The sequence below is a fragment of the Rhinichthys klamathensis genome, unplaced genomic scaffold (genome assembly GCF_029890125.1).
Source record: "Rhinichthys klamathensis goyatoka isolate OS25496 unplaced genomic scaffold, OSU_Roscu_1.1 h1tg000148l_1, whole genome shotgun sequence".
In the NCBI taxonomy this organism is placed as follows: Eukaryota; Metazoa; Chordata; class Actinopteri; order Cypriniformes; family Leuciscidae; genus Rhinichthys; species Rhinichthys klamathensis.
The window spans coordinates 1,488,533-1,511,842 of record NW_026606683.1 but is presented as its reverse complement, the minus strand read 5'-3'; the positions used below and the strand labels follow the sequence as shown (position 1 = coordinate 1,511,842).

General features: G+C 39.9%; 2 protein-coding genes across 21 annotated transcripts in view; both read right to left on the bottom strand.

Moving 5' to 3' along the window:
- Positions 1-1,173: 1,173 nt before the first annotated feature.
- On the bottom strand, positions 1,174-15,349 carry dpysl4 (dihydropyrimidinase like 4). 2 transcript variants are annotated; one of them, XM_056258119.1, is made up of 14 exons: positions 14,735-15,349; positions 10,773-10,861; positions 10,424-10,608; positions 8,026-8,190; positions 7,816-7,877; positions 7,479-7,559; positions 7,008-7,076; positions 6,218-6,338; positions 5,953-6,109; positions 4,299-4,440; positions 3,876-4,046; positions 3,464-3,643; positions 3,139-3,310; positions 1,174-2,207 (listed from the first exon to the last, which is right to left on the bottom strand). In XM_056258119.1, exons 1-14 carry the CDS (start codon positions 15,095-15,097, stop codon positions 2,116-2,118), a joined length of 2,049 nt encoding a protein of 682 aa, XP_056114094.1. In that variant the 5' UTR covers positions 15,098-15,349; the 3' UTR covers positions 1,174-2,115. The 2 variants fall into 2 exon arrangements, with proteins under 2 accessions (XP_056114094.1, XP_056114095.1); XM_056258120.1 differs by lacking the exon at positions 14,735-15,349 and adding an exon at positions 13,565-13,844 and having other exon boundaries at positions 1,175-2,207.
- Positions 15,350-17,509: 2,160 nt separating this feature from the next.
- Positions 17,510-23,310, bottom strand: part of jakmip3 (Janus kinase and microtubule interacting protein 3) — a 44,619-nt gene continuing 38,818 nt past the window's right edge. For 10 of the 19 annotated variants that reach the window (XM_056258098.1, XM_056258099.1, XM_056258100.1 and 7 more), the window contains 7 exons: positions 23,175-23,240; positions 22,990-23,058; positions 22,143-22,220; positions 21,764-21,970; positions 21,471-21,536; positions 21,211-21,276; positions 17,510-18,009 (listed from right to left, as the gene is read on the bottom strand). In XM_056258098.1, coding sequence (XP_056114073.1) covers positions 17,788-18,009; positions 21,211-21,276; positions 21,471-21,536; positions 21,764-21,970; positions 22,143-22,220; positions 22,990-23,058; positions 23,175-23,240 — 774 coding nt within the window. In that variant the 3' untranslated portion in view covers positions 17,510-17,787. Of the gene's footprint in view, positions 18,010-21,210; positions 21,308-21,470; positions 21,537-21,763; positions 21,971-22,142; positions 22,221-22,989; positions 23,059-23,174; positions 23,241-23,310 lie in introns of all 19 variants that reach the window. The other 9 variants (XM_056258109.1, XM_056258110.1, XM_056258111.1 and 6 more) reach the window with 1 other exon arrangement.

Genomic DNA, 23,310 nt, shown 5'->3' with positions numbered 1-23,310 from the left:
AGAAAGCAGACACTCGATCCCTCTCGCCTGGGCCTCTTTAACCTTTGGTGATCATGACTTTGCAAACTTTATTATAGCTGATAACAAAAGTTACATAGAGTACCTTTGTCCACGCATTACAAGCTGAATGGAATCAAACATTTGTGACTGTAATCAGATGTTTTAAGCCTGAAATGTGATTCTGTATAAGAGGAAGTCAGCAATGGAATTCGAGATTGTTGCTTTACGGTGCAGTATAAATGGTCTCGCCCACTTTTTGTTTTGTTTTCGAAAGTGAAAAGTAGAGAGTGAATGTAAATTTGACCTTTCTTTGTTCCGAGTGCAGGAATCAATCTCTCTGTAGCCTATTTTCTTCTTCTTTTGGAATGTTATGGAAATGCAACAGCAGATTTATTTTTCTTTTGCTGTATAAATAATGGTTTTTGAAATTAGGCTATATTTGCTGTGGTCGACCATCCGAGATGGACAAAGTGTACATTTACTTGAGTACCTTACTTAAGTACACTTTTTGAGTATCTGTACTATCTAGAGTTATTTTTTCTGGAAACTTTTTACTTTAACTTCATTTGGAAAGACAAATATCGTACTTTTTACTCCACTACATTTCTATCAAGGTCCTTGAGTAGAAAGTAGTAACGTCAGTCGGGAGGATTTTGGTTGCAGGGGTTGCATTTTGGTTGGAAATGAAAGTCAGTTTGACGTCAGAACCCGACGCCGGATTGTACGATACTTTGTCGACCATATATTTTTTATAGAAGTTTACCATGGAAAAGAGTAAAAAACAACAACAACATAATACTGTGAAATATTACAATTTTAAATAATTGCTTTCTATTTTATTATATATATATATATATTTGGGATGGCAAAGGATTTATAAATATTAACATTATGAATATCCTTACTGTCACTTTTGATCAATTGAATGAATCTTTGCTTGCTGAATAAAAGTGTTTATTTCTAAAAAAAAACTTAAAAAAAAATATAATTCTATAAACATGGAATTAAACGTACCAAACCTGGAAAATGTGTCCATAATGAAAAAAACTATACTTTGAAACAAAATTACAGAAGCACTGTTGTGAAATTATCAGAAAATGCACTTTTCTTTAGCCATTGTTTTATTGAGGACATGCAAACCACACACAAAACTGAAAAACAAAAAAAAATCCATATTTACAGAATGAACAAGAAGGTAGAAAAGACAATCCACTGATCTCTTTCTCTCAGCTTCACCGACCTTCACCTTCAACTCTGAAATATCACACGAAAATTACAGTACATCTAATATGGAGGATTCCAGCAAATACTGGTTAAGACTACAAAAGACTGTTGCATTACAGGAATATAAAACTCAAAAGAATTAAAAACTTTCATCTGGATTCAAAAAGTGACACATTGGCATGTGTTTGATCTATAGATCGAGAGCACCAAACGTTCTCTTAGAAACGTACAAAAAATGCATTGATTGCTGCATCTGTGATGAGTCTCAGCTCGATGACATCTTACTTCTCAAAACCAACAGTAAATCGTGAATGCAGTTAGACGCAGAGGTCTGCAATCCATTTTTTTTTTTGCTCTATTCTTAGATAAAACATTGACGAACCGAACGATAACGCTTTATTTTTAATATCTTATCACTAAGACCCTCATTTTTCTTTAAAGCACAATGACAGAGCACAGCCTCTTAAAGGGGAAGTATGTCAGTCTTGCCACACTACCGGTGCAGAAAACACACTTGCCCTTTAAACGTCTCGCCACAGGAGGAAAGCACTGGTTTAAAGGCAGCACTAGAGTAGAATGAGATCCATTCAGTGGTTCACAAACACACAACAATCACTAGCCGTCTTAACGCCATCGATGCTATTGCTACGCTAAAGCAGAATGTATTCTGGGTGACTCTGATCGAGGAGCATGCTACATTATGAGTGAGGAGGAGGCAGATTACATAGTGAATATGAATTCATGGAAAGCTATATTGAGTTGCTGCATAGCCTATTGGGTCATAGTGAGCGTATGGATTTATTGGGTTAATTATTTGCATGATACGGGTAATATAAAACTGGAAGCTGAAGGAGGCGAACTGTTGCGGTTGGATCCCCTGGTGGATGAAGTTCAAGAGAGGGATGTGATATTGGAACGGCCTCCAGGAGGCGCTACGATCCTCTGTGCCGTACGCCGGGGGATGTGGTCATCCTTTTGAGTGCCTTTGAGTAAACGAAAAAAAGAAAAAGGTTGAAACTCATTGTTGTGTTTTTAGTTTTTAGTTGTATGTAATAGAAGTTGACTGTAATACAAGTACGTCTGTTTGAACTTCACTCGATTTAGGTCACAGAGACTCACAGATTATACATGTGGGTTTTCAGCAGCGTTTGTTCCGGAAGTATTTTTCTCCATAAAAATCTTCAATAAAATCTTCTAAGCCATGAATCAAACCAAGGTCCAAGATAAATCATCATTACATATTAAAATACAGTACAATGCAATGCTAAATTACAAGGACTGTGAACCTAACATGAGGGGATGAACAACTCATGAAGCATGATGTAATCAATATAAATCTACTGATTATTATAAAATACACAAAATGTTTTAAGTGTTTTATGTTTTAAGAGAAGTAATTTTTTATTAAACTTTTTTTCATGATCTCAGAAATGTATCTAAATTAAAGAAGTTTTATGTCATAATATGTTTTAAATAAATATTTTATGCTCACCAAGGCTGCATTCATTTGAAAATAAGTCAAATATTATAAAAAATTGTGAAATATTTTTTTTTTTCTATATTTTATATACATTTTAAAATGCAATTTATTCCGGTGATGAGATCTTCAACGTCACTCTTAATCAATTTAATGCATCATTTCTTGCTGAATAGAACTATTAATTAAAAAAAAATAAAAAAAATATTGACTGGTACTGTATATGTAACTTTCGAATAGTGGTATTATACTAGGCCTATATTATGTAATACTACCCTCTAAAAATGGAATTTAAAAAGTGAATAAATTAAATTAAATTCATACCCTGTGGAGGAAATGATTGGGATTTTTACTTTCAGAACCTTGTTTTCTCTGAACCCTGTCACTACAGTAAATACAGTAAGACGGAGCAAGAAATCAATAACAAAGGTGCTTACCAGATAAAGTGAACCCAGATTGGTGCAAATTTCTGGACGGTCCCAGTGGGTTCTTTCCTGGACATGAGGGCCCCCTAGAGGTGGGAGTGGGTGGTACAGAGTTGGTCATACTTATGACATCATGGACGGGGCCATCATAGTTTCCTCTAGGAACACCACGGGCATCAGCCATCTGCAAAATAAAAGATTTGACCATGAAAGTGACCCTTCAGAATACAAAAGTTGAGTCTTTTTAAACTTTAAAAGCCTGTGAGGGTGTTAGATGTGTTATTTGACCCCTGAAATGAGTGAGTCAGCATTCACAATCACACACAGACATTCTTACCCTGCCCCGGGCCTTGATTCTCTTGTAGACATAGTCGGGATAGCCTTTTCTAGGGATGAAGCGGCCTGAACCCTCGGTCACATTGAGTTTCCCGTCTTCCAGAACGATCCTGCCCTGACTGATGACCAATACAGGAAAGCCTCGGCACTCCATTCCCTCAAAGATATTCACTTCCACTGTCTGTGGCGCACACGTAGAATAAGGACAGAGGAGATTATATTTCACGTCCACAAAATTCCAATAGAACTTTACAAGGATTTAACAGAATTCTGTTCAGTTCAGAAAGAATTCTACTGTAAAACCATTCCCACTCTAAATCAATAGTTGAATAAGTACAATGATGTTGGATACATACAAATAACTGTTAACTGGTTATCTTTTTTTTTTTTTTGCCACTGAGAAATTCTCATACCAGGTTGTGAGATTTGGCAGAGAAGATTTTTGTCTCCTTGGTGTTCCAGATCACAATGTCGGCGTCAGATCCAACAGCGATCCGGCCTTTCCGAGGATACATGTTGAAGATTTTTGCAGCGTTTGTGCTTGTTACTGCAACAAAATCATTCTCGTCCATTTTACCTGTGGCCTATGCGACAAAAACATCAGTGAAATAAGAGAGCTGTCACAAATGCAAGCACATAGAAGACTTCATGTTTATTCATCATGACATATGACCAATAGAGGATTTAAATATCACAGAATGGCCCTTTACAAAGAATGTAATCTTTAAAGCACAGTCGTTTGTAGTGTTGGAGTATATATATATATTATTATTATTTTTTTTAAACATTTTAAATGTATTGTTTTTTTAATTATCGAAAACATAAGGAAGACCTACCACAGCTTTATCCCAGACGATGCTCATACGCTCCTCAATGCCATTAGTCCCCTCTGGGATGAGGGTGAAGTCGTCTTTTCCAACAGCTTTCTGTGCCGTAGTGAAGGTGCAGTGAGCACTGCCGGTTACCTGAAGATCCCCACTGAAAACATCAAACATGAAAGTGGAGGAATTTCAATTGTCAAATTTAAAAAAAAAAAAAAAAAAAACGGATGGATGGATGGATGGATGGACGGACAGACAGACAGATAACAGATGGATGGATGGATGGATGGATGGATGGATGGATGGATGGATGGACGGACAGACAGACAGATAACAGATGGATGGATGGATGGATGGATGGACGGACAGACAGACAGATAACAGATGGATGGATGGATGGATGGATGGATGGATGGATGGATGGATGGATGGACGGACAGACAGACGGATAACAGATGGATGGATGGATGGATGGATGGACAGACAGACATACGGATAACAGATGGATGGATGGATGGATGGATGGACAGACAGACAGACATACGGATAACAGATGGATGGATGGATGGATGGATGGACAGACAGACGGATAACAGATAGATAGAGATGGATGGATGGATGGACAGACAGACAGACGGATAACAGATGGATGGATGGACGGACGGACGATGGATGGACAGACAGACAGACGGATAACAGATGGATGGATGGATGGATGGACGGACAGACAGACAGATAACAGATGGATGGATGGATGGATGGATGGATGGATGGATGGATGGACGGACAGACAGACGGATAACAGATGGATGGATGGATGGATGGATGGATGGACAGACAGACATACGGATAACAGATGGATGGATGGATGGATGGATGGATGGATGGACAGACAGACAGACATACGGATAACAGATGGATGGATGGATGGATGGATGGATGGATGGATGGATGGATGGACAGACAGACGGATAACAGATAGATAGAGATGGATGGATGGATGGACAGACAGACAGACGGATAACAGATAGATAGAGATGGATGGATGGACAGACAGACGGATAACAGATAGATAGAGATGGATGGATGGATGGATGGATGGACAGACAGACAGACGGATAACAGATAGATAGAGATGGATGGATGGACAGACAGACGGATAACAGATAGATAGAGATGGATAGATGGATGGATGGATGGATGGATGGACAGACAGACAGACGGATAACAGATAGATAGAGATGGATGGATGGACAGACAGATGGATAACAGATAGATAGAGATGGATGGATGGATGGACAGACAGACAGACAGACGGATAACAGATAGATAGAGATGGGTGGATAACAGATAGATAGAGGTGGATGGATGGATGGATGGATGGATAACAGATAGATAGAGATGGATGGATGGATGGATGGATGGATGGATGGATGGACGGACAGACAGACAGACGGATAACAGATAGAGATGGATGGATGGATGGATGGATGGACAGACAGACAGACGGATAACAGATAGATAGAGATGGATGGATGGATGGACAGACAGACAGACGGATAACAGATAGATAGAGATGGATGGATAACAGATAGATAGAGATGGATGGATGGATGGATGGATGGATAACAGATAGATAGAGGTGGATGGATGGATGTTTGCTGCTCACCAGGACAGCAGTGAGCTGAGGTAGTCTGGAGTGCTGGTGTCTGGGCTGAGAGGAGGAGACATGACAAACGCAGCAGCTTCAGCCCAGTGTTTGCTCCAGTAGTGCGATCCGTCTGTGCCCAGGCTGGCTGCTACTGGTTCCCCATAGATGACCATGCCTGAAAATGAATCAGAGCACATTACACAAATATTTACTGCCTCTTCTCATGGTTTTCTTTGTGTTTCTGGGACACAGTGTTTTAGAGCAGCTCTATCAACAGTCGTACCCTTTTTCCTGGCCTTGGCGATGACATCAGCAGCAGGTTTGCTCATCACCTTGGTGATGTAGAGAGGGCAGTTGGCCTGTTTAGCAATGGTGATGGCTCGATACACAGCCTCAGTCTCCACCTGGAAAAAAAACACCAAAACAGTGTAAACCAGTGGTAGAAGAGAATTGGATTTCAAGTCACCATGAAATAAAAACTTGCCATTCTTATTTTTTTTTAATGGAATATTGCAGTAATTATCTGTGCATAATTTTTTTTATTCATGTGCCCTCATAATCTTTAATCCAAATAACTTATTCTCTCTCTTGCAGTAACATCTCTTCTCTGATGACGTGTTTACTGGCACGAGGGCGGGGCAACCTGTCACTCACATGAGATTCACCAATAACAAACCACAATGATCTAACCATCCAATCAATTCCCCATGGACCAAATCAAGTCCCGCCCTAACTTTTTTCTTGTTTAAAAACCTGTTTCATTGAAATATATATCCCACAAAAGGGAGGAAAAGAAGATCGAAACTTCCGTTTCTGTATATACGTTTTTTTTTTTATTGCTTAAAATATAGTTTCAAAATCATTCTGATGGTACACTGACTTTTAATAAGACAAATGGCTTATCCGAGTATATCCGAGTAAAACTGCTTCTTGAACAAGAACAAATTTAGGGTGGGACTTGATTTTGTCCATAGGGAAATTATTGGATGGTTGTGGTTATAATAAATACGCCAATAATCCCCAAAAAACAAACAAACAAGAATGGTCAATTATGATTCCATGGTAAGACTAACCTCCTCTGGGTGGCTCAGTACGTGTCCCTCTGGACCAGTGATTCCCAGATCCAAAAGCTTCTTCTGTTCCTGAGATTACAAACAAAACCAACAATAGATCCAAGTATGGAGAAAAAGACAGTTGGATGGAAAGAAATGTGTATTTTATGACATTATTGAAATGCATTAGCAATTGAAGACATTTAGATTAAAGGGAAAGTTCACCCAAAAAAAAAACATTTTGTCATCATTTATTCATCCTCAAGTTCTTCCAAACTGGTTAAATTTCTTTCTTCTGCTGAACACAAAAGCAGATATTTTGAAGAATGTCGGTAATCAAACAGTTGACGTACCCCATTGACTTCCATAGTACGGAGAAGAAAAAAATACTATGGAAGTCAATGGGGCCTCAACATCTTGTGGGTGAGTAAATGATGAGAATATTCATTTTTGGGTGAACTATCCCTTTAAATGGTAACAAATCATAGTTACCTCATCAATGATGTCACCGTTTTCAGCATGAACCTGTGCAATGGCTCCCAGTTCTCTCATGGCACTAAACATCTCATAGATCTACAGACACAGAGAGTGTTTGCTCTTGGAAATATGATCTATAAAACATACATTGCTGTTCAAAAGTTTTTTTCAGAAAGTAAAAACCCAAAACAATTTAATAATTTTATTTTAGCATTGAATTTATCAAAAGTGGCAGTAAATACATTTATAATGCTACAAAGGATTTCTACTTCTACTAAATATTTTGAGATTTTACAGTATATGTGACTAATTAAAGTTGTACAATAAATTCAGAATCACACGGCCAACAAACCTGTGTATCAGAGCTCTGGTACCTGTCCTTATAAGCCATGAAGATGAGAAATGAGTTGACCCCTAAAAAGAAAAACACACATTTGTTAATATAATGTGATATATCTTTCTAGAGCTGAATGCAAAATGTGTTTTTATGCGTGTTAAAAAAAATAAACCTAATAATTCAGAAAGCAAAAATATCAAAGTCACACCTGAAATCTCACATCACCTTTATCTTTGACCAGAGACTCCAGCTCCTCAAACAGCCCATCATGCCAGCGAGTGATGTCGATGTGCAGGGAGTAATCACAGCACGACCTCTTGTCTGCCGTATCCCTCCACTGGTCATATGCTGCCAGTAAACTAGAACCCGGTTCAGGCACAACATGGTCAACTAAAGGAAGTGAGCAAGACGAGGAGAGCAGACTGATGAAAAACGCATGCTTAATATGCTGAGAAATAGACTCCTGTGTTAAAGTCACCATGAAATCAACATGGACATTTCTTGTTTTTTTATAGAATATTGCATTTTTAATATTTATTATAAATCATTTATGTCCTCGAAATCTTTAACCAAAATAACTTCCACCTCTTGCAGCGACATCTAGCCAACCATCCAATCAATTCCCGATGGACAGAATCAAGTCCCGCCCTACATTTTTGCTTGTTCTAGAAGCGTTTCACTCAGTCTTTTCTTCCCTATTGTGACGCATATCTATCACAACTTCCACTTTATACTGACTTTAAAGGGGTCATGACATAAGAAATCAAATTTGCCTTGATCTTTTGACATAATATAAGAGGTCTTTGTACCATAAAGCATCCTGCAAGTTTCACAGCTTAAAACGTCCTCCTCATTATAAGCAAAGCATTCATTCAATCAAGCAACAAAAACGGCTTGTTTGGATATTGTGGGATTTGTGACATCACACGGGCAAATGCATTTGCATATGACTGCCTCCAGAGCAAGACATCGATGAACATACATTTTCGCACCACTGGCGTTCAGGCGCTCAACAGCTGACATCTGCCTACAGTACACCGGATGAGTGTCACCACGTCAAGACAAGGGGGCGTTGATACCGTTTCTAATGCAATATTGTAAGCCAGTCATAACAGTGGCCGTGTACCGACAAGCCTTAAAGGAGCCGCTCCGTAAAAACAGATCATTTCAGATAGAGGATCAGAGTGAGGATTTTTACCATAGACTGTAAAAAAAATATGGACGTGTGTCCGTGACGTCACCCGTAGGTTTCTGAAGAGCATTTTTGAAGCCCAAAGTGGGAAGAGCCGGCCGTCGCCATCTTGGTAGCGCCAAGTGGCCACGCCTTAATTATGCAGAACTTTAAGGCTTAATATAATTTAAACGTTATAAAAAAATTCACCCCCCTCAGTTTTCATGAAGGGCAAAATAAGCTATATAGACCAAAACCACTTTTTGCACCAGGCTGTAAACGCATTTTTTTCTGCTGTAACGTTGGGAGTATTGACTTTCTATTGGAGCCTGTTTACGGTGGCCAGTCGATGAATTGCAGTTTAAGTCACTTCCGTGTTGGTTTCAAGAGAGAGACAGGGAGATTGCCGCTTGTTTTTTACACATATATATTTGTTTTTGTACAAGATTTTTATTACCATTATAAGCGAAAAAATCCATGTAATTACCTCTTTAAATGCTTGTGGTCATAAATGATATATTTTAAGCAATATATATATATATATTTATATATTGATATATATTTTTTTCTAATTCTTATATAATTATGCTTGCCAATTTTATGAGCTGCTTATAATTGAGTAACTACATGGATTATTTGTATTCATTTTTTTTTATGATATTCCAACGCTATCACACGACCAATTCGTACGAGTGATTAAAAGGTGGCTAATTCGTACTAATTCATACGACCTCACTCGTACGAATTTGTACGATTTGTCTAAACCCACGTGATGGGTAGGTTTAGGGGCGGGGTCAGGGGTAGGTCATTCATACGAATTCATACGAATTTGGAAACTCGTAAAATATGTACGAATTAGCAAAAATCGTACGAATTTGTACGAGTGAGGTCGTATGAATCAGTACTAATTAGCCACCTCGTAAAATTCGTACGAATTGCCGTGAAATCGGGCTGGATATTCATGGACGTTTTGAAGCTTTAGAGATTTGGGCGAATAGACTTTCAATGGAGGGACAGAAATCTCTCTATTTCTTTCATTAAAAATATCTTCATCTAGATTCCAAAGAAGAGAATTGGAACTACATGAAGCGAGTAAAGACAGAATTTGAACTTTTGGGTGAATTATCCCTTTAAATACAGTGCAAATGAACAACGCTGTAAAGGAGACATTTCTCTGTCCTAAACGACTTCATAACAGTACAGTGGCATATCTAAGGAAAGTTGAGCAGAAGAGAAGAGAACAGACAGTGACAGCGCTGTGACCCCAATTCTACTGATTTTATGAGTCTCGACAAGCTCTAATACTGAACACCACACACACTTTTCTTTTTTTTTCTTTTTTACCAGAGACCCTCCTTTCGGTCCACAGTAATGACTTACTGTTTCCACTCTGAGTTTAATGATCTGTTAACTACTTGTGCTCTCTTCATATGAGATGTTGTGATGACATACTGATCATGGTGGTTCCTCCTGCCAGAGCAGCACTGGTGCCATGATAGAAGTCGTCTGCCGGGGTCATGCCCAGGTGAGGGGCCTGTAGACATGTGTTCACATCGATGCCTCCTGGGATCACAATGTGCCCATAGGCATCCACTGTCTTCACACCAGCAGGTACGATGAGGTTCTCGCCAATCTGCCTACCAGTCAGAATAATACAAAATAAACATTTCTCGAGATGTTACTCATTTGTAAGTCGCTTCGGATAAAGGATCTGCTAAATGAAATGAATGTCAAATATATAATATTGCAATCAAATATTGATGCAATATATATGTAGATTTGAAAAATAATTCAATCTTACTTAATGGTTCCATCTTCAATGTAAATGTCGGCATAAAATGACTGGTCATCATTTACGATTTTTCCACCTTTAATGATGAGTTTGTCACCCTGTGGAAAAAAGAAGACGGAATTTAGCGCTGCACGTTGTGATGTAACTTTAAAGTGATCGTTCCACTACATTCTGATATTTACTCACCCTTACATGGAACGCAAAATAATTGAGACTAAAACTATTCGCATATGATGTCAAACCTGTGCTAAAAAGTTCAAATACGTCCACTCACACCAAGAAGTGGAGATGGATGTTCAGTGCCAAGATACCAAAAACATCATTATATTTAACTCAGATGACTTGAATTTCACTGAAACTGTGCCGACCCAGTTCCAGAGACGTTTGGTTATAGAATTACAGTGATTTCAAAGCACATGAGCACAAAGAGGGGTATAATGCATGCAAATCCTCCTATGCAGAATATGCAGCGTTCTTTAAGGAACTAATTAATCAGAGAGATTATATCATTGAAAAATCAGACATTTAAAAACCCAGACAGAGGTAGAGAATACAAAAGAAAGATAACAGGCAACTCCATTCATCTGTAACAACACTTTTCTGTTTACTCTATTAGTCATGCATGACTGCTGTGGTTTTGCATAAATGCATAGCGAGGAATGGTACTGACACTTTTAATTGAGTCCAAATCATAAGCCCAGTTACAGGAGACCACCGCATTCAGATGAAGCAATGCCTGTTCACTCACCCTTGGCATGGAACTATGCCAGGCAACTGGGCTTGTTAGGGCACCCAGGCATGAAACATCATTCACGGTGCTGTTAGACAATGCCAACCTCAACTCAAAACAGCAAACCTAACTCTCACACAGCGAAAGTCTCAACAGACATGGATAAATAAAGAAAAAAAAAACACTTTTCTTGACTCTTGCTAAAGGGTATTTCACCAAACTCACTGTGACAGGGTGGCGTGCAACCCACAGAGCTTCACTTTAATGCAATGTGACACTTCCACGGGCGGCCCATCGCTGGCACAGCCAAAATCCCTGCCGAGTATTTCCGATTCTGGGCCACGATGTTGCTTGAGGAGAGACGAGACAGACAGAGCGAGGGTCTGGGGCGTAGTGTGCACCAGGACGACCCTTCATGTTACAGTATTGAATATACAGGGTCTTTAGTAATGAATTATTGGATGAAGGGATATACTATTATTTTGTTATTTGCAATATTAAAAAAATCAGATGTTTCCAAAATCATGCTGAGTATATGTGTTTCACTGTGCTTTGAATGTGGGTCAGACAGGGGACTCTGTAGCGGTCAGGCTGCAATGCCAAATTGTGCGGAAGGGAATTGGATCCAATTTGTCTGAGTTAACAGCGCTCTTCCCCGGGTTTTCTCGCTCGCTTTCTGCACATGGGTGAATCCTCGCTTATCCCTTTCATAGTCTAAAGTCATTATATTTAGGTAAATACACTAGAAAATCACTTTTGTTACTTGAACCAGACATGGTCAAGAACATATAAACAATAAAAGCAAACTTTCTTTTCTTTAAATGTACTATTGTTATGATATGATAGGGAGCATTGGGTAAAGTGTAGGCCTACTTTGTAATTTTCAATCCTAAAAAAAAGAAAAGAAAAAAGTACACCATACTGACTGTTCCACACTGCGAATAATGTTATTTTAACAGAGAAAGAATGCAGAAGTGCTACAATGAAAACCCGTTAATTTACTTTATTTTAACATTACATTTTATGACAATACATGTAATTTTACTTTACTTTTAATGGTAAAAATAAATAAATAAACATTGTTTACTGAGAATGTTTAATTGTGTTTAACAAAAGCAATGAATTAATGAAATTATTCATTGGGATTCCATTACTACCTGTGTGATTACATTTGTTAAAATAATAATAAAAAAAATGTATATAGCCTATATTTTTTTCTCTCAGCAATAAACTACTCTGAACTGTTATGTTACTTTTAATGTCATGTGTGTTATGGTGTTTTGTGTGCGCACAAAGTGCTCTGTCTTTCTGTAATTGACCACAATTGCTGAGAGGCCAAAAAAGTCATTATGGCTTTTCATTGTGTTGTGTCTATATTATTATTATAAGCATATTTTACTGCAACAAGCATATTTCAATATGCCAAATGAGTTGGTATTGGCATATAGACATAGGGGTTAGAACTGTAAAATAGGGTTTACATTCACCAAAAATGCTTTCAATAATGCTTGCCAGGGGCCAGGGCTCATGGGCAGGGCCCCCAGTCACACGTCTAGGCCAGAGAAGAGATCTGAACGCTCGCGACGTGCGTGGAATCCTGACGTTGCGTGCACTGTGCGGAAATGGAGCAGCGGTTGTATTGCTGAAAACATCCAGATAAAACGCGTATTTTCTATTCACGAAGAAGTCAGAACAACCGGCACCGATACTAGCCGACATGAATGAATGCATGAATGCATGAATGCATGAATGAATGAATGGACACAATGGACACGAGAAACCGGCATTAGCCTCCACCGTAGCACATTAAACACTGAACCACAGACTCATGCACAGCGTTTGCATTTCTCACATCATGAAATGCATTAGTGCTCTTAAATGTTGACCGGCTTTCTGAGCAGTGTTTCGAGGACAGCAGGTTGTTGCCGGCGGCGGCTCACCCATGACTGCACAATAAAACCATCATCATCATCATCATCATCATCATCATCATCCTCATTACTATGTCTCCGTTATGCAGCCAGAAAACATTCACCGGTGGCCTCGGGTTTTAATCGCCAACATTTCTTACCGTGACGCGAGGGTTGTTCTTCTTGCCTGGGAAAGACATGGCACCGGTCTGGGAGCAGCTTTGATTCCAGAGGACGCGAGCGATGATGATGATGATCGAATCTTCGCTCACGTCAGAATAAAGGCGCAGCGACGGGGCGCGTGGACGGGTGTCAGTATTCGGGCGGGGTGTAGTTTAGTTTAAGATTACCGGGGTTCAATAGTCACAGTAGACAAAAGCACTCCAGATCCCCCACCCTCTCTGTCTGTGTCTGCCTACCATCTGCTGCTTTAGTATTCACACACTCAGAGTCAGGGGCGAGGCGGAACCAGTCTCTAATTCACACAATTATTAAAAGAAAATGTTGGACTTCCACAAATTAACTCACTTAAGAAGAAAGTTAGTAAGAAAGTATATGTATGTATTTTACTCTTTGGTTAGAACAAAGACAGAAATGCATGTTTTGTTTTCAAGTTTTAAAAGTGTGAAAAAACATTTTATTCTTGGGTCACAATCTCAGAAAATCGTTTACTTTAACTATTGCAAAGTAATAGGGTAAATTTAACTTATTGACGGACAAATTATTACATCAAAAAGAAGAAAACATTAAAAAATATATATAATCTTGCCCATTTATGTGTCTGTCCAATGCATTAGACATTTTTTTTAATAAAATAAAATAGTTAAAAATCATCCATGCTGTTGATTGCAAGCCGAATGATTAAAATAAATACACCATTATTACTGACAGATAAATTGTAAAAAAAAAAAAAAAAAAAAAAAAAGGTGCCTACATTTATTTTTTCTTCTGTAATTAGACAACAACATGAATGTCACTCACTCACTCTCTCTCATATATATATATAGGCCTATATATATTAATTCAGGTTAATTGGGCCATTTCCCCCCCAGCCAATGGCAAAAAGTGTATATAGGCTATAGATATTTACGAGTCTGTTTTTCCCCCCACTGGTCACAACTTTAGCATCTCTGAGTGAGCCTGATATTGCCCAAAACAACATTATTAGAGCATTATGTTCTAAATGACAAGTTTCACTTGCTTTTTATAAAGATTTGAGACAAACATTATGTAAACTGGCTACATAAATGAAATAATATAGCCTATTTAAACTGCAGTGAGAGTTCCATGATCTACACATTAACAGGAATAGTCGAAGAATATGTAATTACCTCTCGCCGCCCGTTATGCACGCGACTGGGTCCGGTGGGGTAAACGAGGGTCTGACCCTGTGAACTGCAGGACGGGCTGGACTGTGTTCGGTTCGGAGGGGTTGTTTGACTCACGCTGGTGAAATCACTCATGCTCGACGTGTCGCTGAAATTGTCCCTCTGATCGTCCACTCGTCCCCGGGGGGTTCTCCTGGCAGAACTGGGGCTGTACGACTCAAAATTCAGGGTTTTATTCTCATAAGCTCCTTCGATGTTACAGAACATCCCCCCGAACTTCACTCGGGGTTTAGGGCTGTCGGTGCCCAGTCTGGACAACAGGGAACCCTGGTCATCATCCGGTGGAAGGAGTCTTCTCTCAGTCATGGCTCACAGAAGAAATGGGAAGCTTGTTTGAAGAATCTTTGGACTAGTATTCCATGGACACACTTATTCCATGAGTGTCAGAGTGTGTGAGAGCGACAGTCATGCGTGCAGGTGCTGTTATAGGAGCTGTCCAGAGAGGCGTGGTGCTGAAATCCTCCACTCACTGGATTGGGAAAGACATGAGCGCTCCCTTGAGATTAAGGTAAATCGATTGTTTTACAAACAGTCCAATCAGAGAGAATCAATAATAAGTCCTGCTTCTGACTCTTTAGAAAACCTCATTCACAAAAGAGTAAGTGTGAGAAGAGGAACTAGACATGTCTTCTCCTGCAAATGAGTAGTTTACATGAAAATCAAGTCATCATCAAGTTTCAAGGGGGAAATTCATATGCATGTATAATGGAAAGTGCATATGTGAAAAGCTAAAATCAATCAATCCATCCATCCAAAAATCGCCTGCCATTTTGCAATGCAGATATTTTTTATATTTTGATTATTTGAGCATTCATAAAACAAGTTATGACATCATGAAAACTGCATGTATAGTGATACAAAAATATAAAAATATATATTTTTTTAAATGAAAAGCAACGCCTTCAAAAATGTGTTTTAATAATTAGTTATCTATTCTGATCCTCCGTCAGTGATCTATCAGCTCATGGGTTGCATTAGGAAATTGCAACTCATGTTAAACAGACAGATGCTAATTCTACCAAATGCATGCAGATGTCGTTTACAGTGTGTCTGGTCTCATCTGTGCATGTGGAGATCTGGGAAAGTCCATCTGGAGGGTTGAAGATGTGCCCAAAGGACAAGGAGTCCTGGTCCATATGCTGAATGCCTCTGGGAGTGAATGCGTTAAACACTTTACAGACAGAATGGGTCGCATAAAAGCACAATAGCTGAAGTCTAAGAATAGCCTGAGGAAAGAGGGTTTGCGTTTTATCTAATCTAACAGATACATGATTCATCTCCATTCATACCTGACCCGAGGAGATGATCTCGACACTTTTTATGTGCACATCTAATGGATCCATAAAATATATTGTCAACAACTTTGTAATATCTCAATTGTCAAAACAATAAAAGCACCGTCAGTAACAGCCACAACCAATCATAAATTCATGACCAGTTTTAGTAGGAAAGTGCATGTGTGAATACACTCAATATGCTGTTTATTTCCATATCAAAAGCTCTTTCTAAATTCACATCATGTGGCAATTTTTTTTTTCCTGCATGTTTTCTAGTTGAGGAGTTTCAAAGAAGCTTCAAATACCATGATCGTAAAAGACATCTACTTCTCATTTCCTTATTTCTGAAAGCACAAATGACTCATGGCTATCTGTGAGCCACAGCCCATATTCCGGAGCTTTTTCTTCCTGGGTTTCTCTTTGATTGTAATGCAATGGCATTTCTTGTGGCAGATGTAACAGAGTGAGATGGAAGGACCAGCCGGAGGCAAAAACCTCGATTTTACCACTATCTCTCTCGTCCACAGCAGAGTTGCGTGACAGTGACATAAAACCAGGTTCATAAAATCATGAATATCTATAGTTTAGTTTCTAAAACAACAAGCTCAGCTGTTCAATTCTGTGCTAGATCTTTTTTAGTAACCATTTTAATATGTACTAGACACTTAACACTTGAGACTTTACAAAATACATTACTATATATATATATATATATTCTTTTACAAATATGATATATTATTTATATGATTTTATTCATATTACTTATTTATTTTATTATTTTTTTACTAAATTATTATAATTTGTATTCATATTAACACAACAAATATACTATATATATATATATATATAAAATGATAATCATTAGATATAATGATAATCCTCCACATTTCTATTTTGACAGAAAACTAGAGGAAGAACTTTGAAATACTGTCTGACAGAATTAGTATAATATAATCCTACTAGTAATATAATAAATAACAATAAAATTGTATATATATATATATAATTTTCATTCTGTACATCTCTGTAGATGTAAAATAAGTGTTTTTTGGAATTATGCAAATGTGAAAATAAATATACTTGACTATATTTATTGTAAATACTTATTATAATATAATATAATATTCATTCTATCTATCTATCTATCTATCTATCTATCTATCTATCTATCTATCTATCTATCTATCTATCTATCTATGTATTATATATATATATTTTGTCATATATATATATGACAAAAGTATATCTGGTGCACTTTACAATCACCCTTTCCTGCACATTATAAGCAAACAATACATAGACTTAAAGCTAACCATATTCAAAAGTATAAGCACAAATCAAGCTTACCTTGAGTTGAGGCGGTTCAGAGGCACTTATTTACCTCAGAATCCACCGTGGTCATTTATTTTCAATGAACAGAAAAAGATGCAGAAACATCCTCTTAGTTTTTCTGTCTTCCTCTGAGAAATTTATTTGAAACACTGCTCCTGTACATTAAAAAACCAGACATAATTGTAATTTCAGGATTTAACTTTCAGCTCAGGAGGGAGGGCTAGTGCCACCAGATGTGCCACCGGGAACCCAAGCAGAGTGAGTGTAAACAGTGGGGGGAAGGGTTTTAACGTAACATCTCTCAATCCATCAGGCTTCCAAAGGGAAGCAGCCTCCAGCACCACCTGCTCAGCAGGGAAAGGAGAGAGCGTTTCAATTTAAGAGTCCTTAAATTCCACACGCAAAGAGCTCACACAAAGCATAGTTCAAAAGCTCAGGAGGATAAAAATAGTTTAGAAGTCCACAAGATAGACAGCACCATATTCCATGTCCATGTTCCAGAGTTGATGTGAACAGCTTGAAGACTCGTATCAGCACAGAGGAGATCGCCGAGCCCCCTGATGGCACGTGTGTGTCACTCCTCCTCCGGGACAGAAGAACACTTGAGGCCTGTGATCACAAGAAAAACACAACATTTACAGTTACAACCTGGTGACATCCATCCATTCGTCAGACTGTCAGTCCGTCCATCCATTCGTCAGACTGTCAGTCCGTCCATCCATTCGTCCATCCATCCATCCATCCATTCGTCATACCGTCAGTCCGTCCATCCATTCGTCCATCCATCCCCATCCATCCATTCGTCATACCGTCAGTCCGTCCATCCATCCGTCCATCCATCCATCCCTTCTGTCGTCCGTCCACCCATCCGTCCATCCATCCATTCTTCAGTCCATCCATCCATTCTTCAGTCAATCCATCCCCATCCGTCCATCCATCCATCCATTCGTCAGACTGTCAGTCCGTCCATCCATTCGTCCATCCATCCCCATCCGTCCATCCATCCATCCATCCGTCATACCGTCAGTCCGTCCATCCATCCCCATCCATCCATCTGTCCATCCATCCATTCTTCAGTCCATCCGTCCATCCCTTCTGTCGTCCGTCCACCCATCCGTCCATCCATCCATTCATTCTTCAGTCCATCCATCCGTCCATCCATCCATCCATCCATTCTTCAGTCCATCCGTCCATCCATCCAACCATCCATCCGTCCGTCCATCCATCCATCCATCCATCCGTCCGTCCGTCCGTCCGTCCGTCCGTCCACCCATCCATCCATCCATCCGTCCGTCCGTCCACCCATCCATCCGTCCACCCATCCATCCATCCATCCATTCTTCAGTCCATCCATCCGTCCATCCATCAGTCCGTCCATCCATCCACCCATCTATCCATCCGTCCGTCCACCCATCCATCCGTCCACCCATCCATCCATCCGTCCATCCATCCATTCTTCAGTCCATCCGTCCATCCCTTCTGTCGTCCGTCCACCCATCCGTCCATCCATCCATTCTTCCGTCCATCCATCCATTCATCAGTCCATCCATCCATTCTTCAGTCCATCCATCCGTCCATCCATCCATCCATTCTTCAGTCCATCCATCCGTCCATCCATCCGTCCGTCCGTCCGTCCACCCATCCATCCATCCATCCGTCCGTCCGTCCGTCCACCCATCCATCCATCCATCCGTCCGTCCACCCATCCATCCGTCCACCCATCCATCCATCCATCCATTCTTCAGTCCATCCATCAGTCCGTCCATCCATCCACCCATCTATCCATCCGTCCGTCCACCCATCCATCCGTCCACCCATCCATCCATCCGTCCATCCATCCATTCTTCAGTCCATCCATCCATTCATCAGTCCATCCATCCATTCTTCAGTCCATCCATCCGTCCATCCATCCATCCATCCATCCATCCATTCTTCAGTCCATCCATCCGTCCATCCATCCATCCGTCCGTCCGTCCGTCCACCCATCCATCCGTCCACCCATCCATCCATCCGTCCATCCATTAGTCCGTCCATCCATCCACCCATCCATCCATCCATCCATTCTTCAGTCCATCCATCCATCCATTCTTCAGTCCATCCATCAGTCCGTCCATCCATCCACCCATCCATCCGTCCGTCCACCCATCCGTCCACCCATCCATCCATCCATCCATCCGTCCATCCATCCATCCATCCATCCATCCATATATCCATCCATTCTTCAGTCCACCCATCCGTCCGTCCGTCCGTCCACCCATCCATCCGTCCACCCATCCACCCATCCATCCATCCGTCCATCCATTAGTCCGTCCATCCATCCACCCATCCATCCATCCATCCATCCATCCATCCATCCATTCTTCAGTCCATCCATCAGTCCGTCCATCCATCCACCCATCCATCCGTCCGTCCACCCATCCATCCGTCCACCCATCCATCCATCCATCCATTCTTCAGTCCATCCATCCGTCCATCTATCCATCCATCCATCCATCCATATATCCATCCATCCATCCGTCCATCCATCCATTCTTCAGTCCATCCATCCGTCCATCCATCCATCCATCCATCCATCCATCCATCCATCCATCCATATATCCATCCATCCATCCGTCCATCCATCCATTCTTCAGTCCATCCATCCGTCCATCCATCCATTCTTCAGTCCATCCATCCGTCCATCCATCCATCCATCCATCCATCCATATATCCATCCATCCATCCGTCCATCCATCAGTCCATCCATCCATTCTTCAGTCCATCCATCCGTCCGTCGGTCCATCCATCCATCCATTCTTCAGTCCATCCATCCGTCCATCCATCCATCCATCCATCCATATATCCATCCATCCATCCGTCCATCCATCAGTCCATCCATCCATTCTTCAGTCCATCCATCCGTCCGTCCATCCATCAGTCCGTCCATCCATCCGTCCGTCCGTCCACCCATCCACCCGTCCGTCCGTCCGTCCATCCATCCATCCGTCCGTCCGTCCACCCATCCATCCGTCCACCCATCCATCCTTCAGTCCATCCATCCGTCCATCCATCCACCCATCCATCCATCCATCCATCCATCCATCTATCCATCCGTCCGTCCACCCATCCATCCGTCCACCCATCCATCCATCCATCAGTCTGTCCATCCATTCTTCAGTCCATCCATCCATCCATCCATCCATTTTTCAGTCCATCCATCCGTCCATCCATCCATCCATATATCCATCCATCCATCCATCCATCCGTCCATCCATCCATTCTTCAGTCCATCCATCCGTCCGTCCGTCCATCCATCCATCTATCCATTCTTCAGTCCATCCATCCGTCCATCCATCCATCCATCCATCCATCCATATATCCATCCATCCATCCGTCCATCCATCAGTCCATCCATCCATTCTTCAGTCCATCCATCCGTCCATCCATCAGTCCGTCCATCCATCCACCCGTCCGTCTATCCATCCATCCATCCATCCACCTGTCCGTCCGTCCACCCATCCATCCATCAGTCCGTCCATCCATCCATCACACATTCGAAACCACACAGCAAGACTACAGTTCATTCTGTAAGTTTGGGGTCAGTAAGATTTTTAAATATTTTGAAAGAAGTCTCATTTGCTCACCAAGGCTGCATTTATTTGATTAAATATACAGTAGAAACAGTAATATTTCAAAATATTACTGCAATTTAAATGAACTTTTTAAATTTGAATATAGTTTAAGAGAAAAGAGGAAATATGTATAAATACATAAATGCTGTTGCATGTAAGTCCTATTATCTAGTGTTGTGTATGAGCTGTCATGTATTACCAGGGTCCACTGATCTGATGACACAATTTCCTGCTTTCTGGCAGAGCTACGACCAAAGAATGAAGGCTAAAGAAAAAAATAAAAATAAAAATAAAAACTGAACATGGAAACAAAAACAAAAGCAAAAAACAACACAACGGAACAAAGAGGAGAGAATAAACAGTACATTTAGAAAGAGACAAAAAAATATTATTGGAAAAGATGATTATTGGTGCTGACCTTGAAAGAAAATGATAGATGAGTGGTCTATATATGATTACCTTTTCTTCTAATTCCTTTATCTGTCGTTTCTGTGTCTCTATCCACTCTTCCAGCTCTTTTATCCTCTGTTGAGACAGGAAAATCATAAGCTAACAAATAGGCAACACTAAATACCGAAGCTTCATATTTACTACAGAAAATGTGGTGTTTGCATATGCAAAATGAATGGTTATTTACTGGTCAAAACAGCAAATATACACATTTAAAATGTACAGTATCCATATATACCATTGCATTGCTATAAAAATAAGCACGATCTCTTCCACTTTTATAGATGTACACAGACAGGTACCGCTTGAGCGTGTTGTAGCAGTTCCATCCTCTCTCTGAGTATCTGCGCATCTCGCTCTCGTAATTCACTCAAGACCTGCCTCTTCCACTGATCGACAGCTTCCCTCAGCGAATCACGGTCCTGCTCGGTCAGCATCTCGGACACCTTACCACTCGTCTCTTCATGCTGCAAAGCGTCAAACAGCATCGCCTCCAACTCGAGGATACGCTGAGAGAAACACAGAAGTGTGGGCCGCAGATGAGCCGCACTCGCCACCAGAGGGCACAGGAAGACACAACTGCATCTCATAATAGAGTAACGCTCCTCTGCAGTCACCCAGAAGAAACCATATGGATTATTGGCCATGTGTGATCTCGAAAACATGATACACAGTCCTTACCTTATGTGCATGGTCCAAAGACTGCTTTCTGTAGTCTAATTCATCGTCTAAGTATCCTTTCTGATTGCTAAAGAGCTCCTTCGGAAGAAAATGACAAGAGGAAATAATCATTTTGATGTAAAACACGGTATTAACAAAAGTCATCCTGTTAGTGAGTAAATCTGATGAAGATTATAAAGACCATGTCTGGGACACTAGGTCATATTCAACCAAAATCAACAGGGGGAAATACATTTAAAAAAAACACAAATATATTTTCAAAATATATTTTGCATTAAAAAAAAACTAGACCTGGTTTTTTTCATGATAAAAATCCCGACCAAATTGTCTTTACGGCAAATAAATAAATTGAAAATTATATATATATAAAATATACTGTATATACTAAAATATGAAAATAATAAAAACTGTAAAGTAATTAAATGCAATGACAATCTAATGAGTAACATCAATAAAAATCAACAGTAAAATGTTTGGAATTGTGTGTGTGTGTGTGTGCATAATTACAAAACTTATCATTTATTTTTTAAATAATATTTTTTCAGTTACACTTTAGATTAGGGTCCAATTCATACTATTAACTATGACTTTTGCCTCAATAAACTTCTAATTACTGCTTATTAATAGTTAGTATTGTTAAGTTTAGGTATTGTGTAGGATTAAGGGATGTAGAATAAGGTCATGTAGAATAAAGCATTAATATGTGCTTTATAAGTACTAATAAACAGCCATCCTAGTAATGTGCATGCTAATAAGCAACTAGGACCCTAAACTAGTGTTACCGTTTTTCTTTTAATTTGGGGTGAAATAAGAGGAATGTGTGTGTAATGAATTTGGATGCATTTACCTTTTCACTTTCAATGTCCATCATTTTCTGCTGTAACGCTGACTTGGTGACTTCGATTTGCTCTAACCACTGGACACAACAGAGATGTTAAAAGACAAACACTGGCATTCATGAAGATCAGCAAAACAGCACGCGAGAAATTCACATAAAATAAAATAATTTTAAAGACGACATACGGATCATACCTTCTCTGCTAAAGTTAAAACCGTTCTGGCATGAATAACCACCACCTGCTCCTCATTGGTCAGATTCTGTGTGTGCCATCCAATGAAAAGACGAGACATCAGTGACAGAAATATGCATGTGGAGCAGACACACCCA

What these genes read in the sequence shown, in the direction of transcription:
- dpysl4 (XM_056258119.1), bottom strand. Translation starts at nt 15,097, where the DNA reads ATGACTGAGAGAAGACTCCTTCCACCGGATGATGACCAGGGTTCCCTG. An exon ending in TACTGAGCCACCCAGAGGAG is followed by an intron (nt 6,339 to 7,007) that starts GTTAGTCTTACC and finishes TTTTTTTTCCAG; the next exon opens with GTGGAGACTGAGGCTGTGTA. An exon ending in GAATCAAGGCCCGGGGCAGG is followed by an intron (nt 3,311 to 3,463) that starts GTAAGAATGTCT and finishes TTTATTTTGCAG; the next exon opens with ATGGCTGATGCCCGTGGTGT.